The 3,783-nt window shown below is 30.1% G+C and overlaps 1 protein-coding gene across 1 annotated transcript; it reads right to left on the reverse strand.

Annotated features, from left to right (window-relative positions):
• Positions 1-428: 428 nt before the first annotated feature.
• Positions 429-1,728, reverse strand: LOC136796249 (inositol 1,4,5-trisphosphate receptor-like; the record flags this gene model as incomplete). The annotated part of the gene is given in 3 exon segments (XM_067049390.1): positions 429-710; positions 1,049-1,339; positions 1,563-1,728. Coding segments are annotated over 3 exon segments (739 nt in total), but the record flags the coding sequence as incomplete, so codon positions are not given.
• Between the last annotated feature and the right edge of the window lie 2,055 nt (positions 1,729-3,783).

Raw genomic sequence — 3,783 nt, forward strand, 5'->3', positions numbered from 1 at the left:
ATATATTATCATTCATGAGAAGATGGTGTACTATTCAAAAACTTATTTATTTGTGATGATGTTTCGACCTGAACTTCAGGCCTTTATCAGGGCTAAAAAGAAAAAAGAGTTAACAACCACAAATTTGTGTTTATATGCTGACTGCACACCCCCCCTCCCCACCAACCATCTTCTCCTCATATTAATCTACAGTCAACTAATGACACCTCATTATCATTATTCATGATATCAAATATTCAATAAAGAAATAACTAAAAAAACTGCAGAGAATAACAGCAGGGGAGGACTAACATTGTCCAATAATTACTTACTTAAGCACCCATTATTTTATTTAAACTTCTATTTTAATAGTAGAATATATATATTTTTTTAAAGATAAAAGGTTAAAGATATCTCTGCTTAAGCAAACATAACAATCTTAAAGCTACCAAAATATGTATGTAGATGTAACTTACACCAGGGTTAAGAAATAAATCTAAATATTTATGTAATAGAGCCTGGTTTTGCTGATTTCCAAGACAAAAGTTATGTAAAAACTGATGGGCCAAAGTCATGAGGTTGTTCATTTTGCTGTCTTCTTTTTGATCATAAGGTACTTGTAAAAGATCTAAAACAACTGTATGGACACCAACATTTCTGAGAAGACGCTGGTCATGCTTCCTAGGTTTTTTATTATTTGTCACACACAAGGCATTCATTCTCATTAAAATCTAAAAATAAAAAGAGAATTTCTGTTTATTTGCTAAGATGAACAATGAAATTATTTACATAAAATACTTAAGCCTATACAAAAAATTTAAAATCATTTCAGCAATATAAAAGGATTATACAAATATATAAATAAACAACATAAGACCTAACTATCTTATCAAAAATATCTTGAACAAAATTATTACACTTCAATATCTCAATTAATTCATCAATGAATATAACTAAAAATCTGATACCCAAGCATGATTTGTAAACATTAACTTATTTTGAAATCTTTCTTCATTGTTAGGATGAACTTTAAAAATATAATATATTATAATAACACACCATATAATACCTGTTGGATTTTTTTATATTCATTAGCTGTATCTGAATACAGAGGATCAAGATCAGTTGCTGATAGCTGTTTTCCAGTATCACTTAGCATAACTTTTCCTTTTCCGATAACCTCAATACTCCCTCCATCATCATCATCATCTTTTTCCTTCAGTTTTGTTCCACTTCCATCTTCTGATCGGCATTTATAAACCCATAATTCTGATTTTTCAACAGATTGTCTTAAAACATCCAAGTCTGATTTAATTTGTTTATAAGATTCAACATCACTATCAGAAACTAGAAGTTGAACCTGTAATAAATAATAAACTAATCATTAAATATTTGAGTTTATAAGGAAAGTATTCCCATACTAACAATTATAAAAATTGAATTAATAGTCAGAATTAAGAAAATCTATTAGAGACCCTTATTGACAACATAGATATTTTATAGAACAGATTCCCATTCTATGGAAATATAGTTATTATATTTTTCTAAACATAGTAGGGCAAAATAATAACATAAAACGGTACCTGCTTAAAAGCCTGCAACACTTCTTGCCTCTGGCTGAAATGCCTGAAAAGAAGGTGAAGAGCTCCTGAAACCAGAGGAGGGTAATCATGCATTGTAAGATGAAGTAGAACTCTCAAAAAGGTTTTCCCACCATGCCCATCTAAGTCTAGGACTTCACACTCTTCACTAGAAAATAAATAATTATATTTGGTGTTTAAAAATATTGTTATTATAATAAATATAGCACAACCCCTAATCGGGTCTAGGCTTCCTCATAGTCTACCAGCTAGCACCTGATTTTTAAGTAATTAGGTTCATAAGTCGAGCAGGGAATAATTTTCTAAATTTTTTTGGCATAAATTATGAATATAACAATCCAGAAAAAGACATTAGTAACTTTGTTATGGTTTAGGTCCAAACATATTTATCTATATAAATTTAATTATGGTTTAGGTCAAATTAAACTGTGAAAAAAGCTTTTTTTCTATTTTCCACAAAATAGGGATTTTATTAAAAAAAAAAAAGTTTCAAATATAATTAGTTCTGAGTTAGATTACCTACAAAAAATACTAATAACATTTTATACTAAAACTAATGATAACAGCCCTACAGAGATACTCCAGGTAAACGGTCTCTTATTGCAAAAAAAAATCAGTAGTAAGTTTTATTATTTTTTTCTTAAGTTGTTTAGCGTTTTGAATCTAAATCTGTAATTATCTCACAAAATTTTTAAGCATGTTTTGAGAAATAAAAAAAAAAAGTTTTTGGACCTTTTTTTTTGTTTTTAGCTCATAATTTGGAAAGCCCTAATAATCACAACAGTTCTGATGAAGACCTACATTGTAGGTGAAATGTTGGCAATCAATAAATAGGTGAAAGCTTTTCTTCTTGAACAAAACCTTGACCATCTTCTTCAAATAGTTTGGAAAGTATAAGTGCTAATGAAAGAATAAGGGAAGACTGGGGTAATTTAGCATAACGAGTTAGTTGCCATTCAGTTTCTAAATTCTGACAAGAAGTTAGAGCACTGTCCTCTAGAGGTTGTTACAAGATCATGGAGTTCCATCATCTACTATTACTTCAATTTGATTGAATTTATTGATTCAATTACTTAATTATTAATTAATTAAATGCAATTCTAATAGATCTCATGAGACCTTTGAAATCAAAAATTGTATTTTTAATCAATGGAGCTTCAGTCATTACAAGCCTCGAGTCCAAATGGAAAATGGGTCTGACATTGCTTGGCCCTGAGTTGGAACGCCTCACTGCTACCTTTGAACAAGTTACGCTGCAAAGGATCCCTTGGCACTGTAGAATAACCGACTGACTTGTGAAGGAGGGCTCCAAATTAAACCAAATCACCATACCACTATATCTCGACTGGAGGAAGCTGAAACCATAAATAAAGTAGTGGTTCAGCAGAGGTGGAACAATCAGCATCTAGACTTAAAATCCAAGGTCCCATACTTCTTACTTTCAAGGAAAGAAAAAGTTTTGATTTTAGGGCTTAGAACTGGACATAATCGGATTAACTCACACTTCTACAAAAAATTAAAAACATTTCCAACTTTTCTGTATGAATTTGGAAGAGGCGAGCAGACTACTGGACACATTTTCCAAATATTCATACTCATGGAGAAACAACAGAATCAGAGATGACCTGAACCAACTGATTTGGTAACCAAGCTGTTTGGTAATATGGAGGATCCCAAGGGAACCGCTGAATTTGTTCTATCATTCCCAAGCGTGGCCATTTGAATTAAAAGATTGAACACCTCTTTTAATTCTCGGGAACAGTAGAACAACCTGAAAATGGCATTCTTATTATACCCAAAGCGTGTAGATTTGTGGAATATACTATATTATATAATATAATATATATTAAGAAGATAAAAAAACCTTGTACATCAATTTAATTAGAGAGAGAAATTGGTCTAAATACTATCTTAATGAAAGATTAGCACAATTACAATTAAAACGGGATTAATGACATCAATAAATTTTAATATAAATTGAATATAAGCTAAATAAATTTTTTAATAAAGCAGAAAAATTATGATTAGAAAAGGAATCACAACAGTTTATATATCAATTAGTAATAACAGAAACGATGAATAATAATATCCATCTACTCACAACATAGTTCCAATTGGGTATTATTAAAAATAGAGTAACCAGACAAGCTATTTTTTTTTTTAAATTTTAAGGAGCAAAATGAGAATCTAAAAAACAATATAT

The sequence above is a fragment of the Halyomorpha halys genome, unplaced genomic scaffold (genome assembly GCF_000696795.3).
Source record: "Halyomorpha halys isolate HHAL.00 unplaced genomic scaffold, Hhal_1.1 Scaffold9982.1, whole genome shotgun sequence".
Classification (NCBI taxonomy): domain Eukaryota; kingdom Metazoa; phylum Arthropoda; class Insecta; order Hemiptera; family Pentatomidae; genus Halyomorpha; species Halyomorpha halys.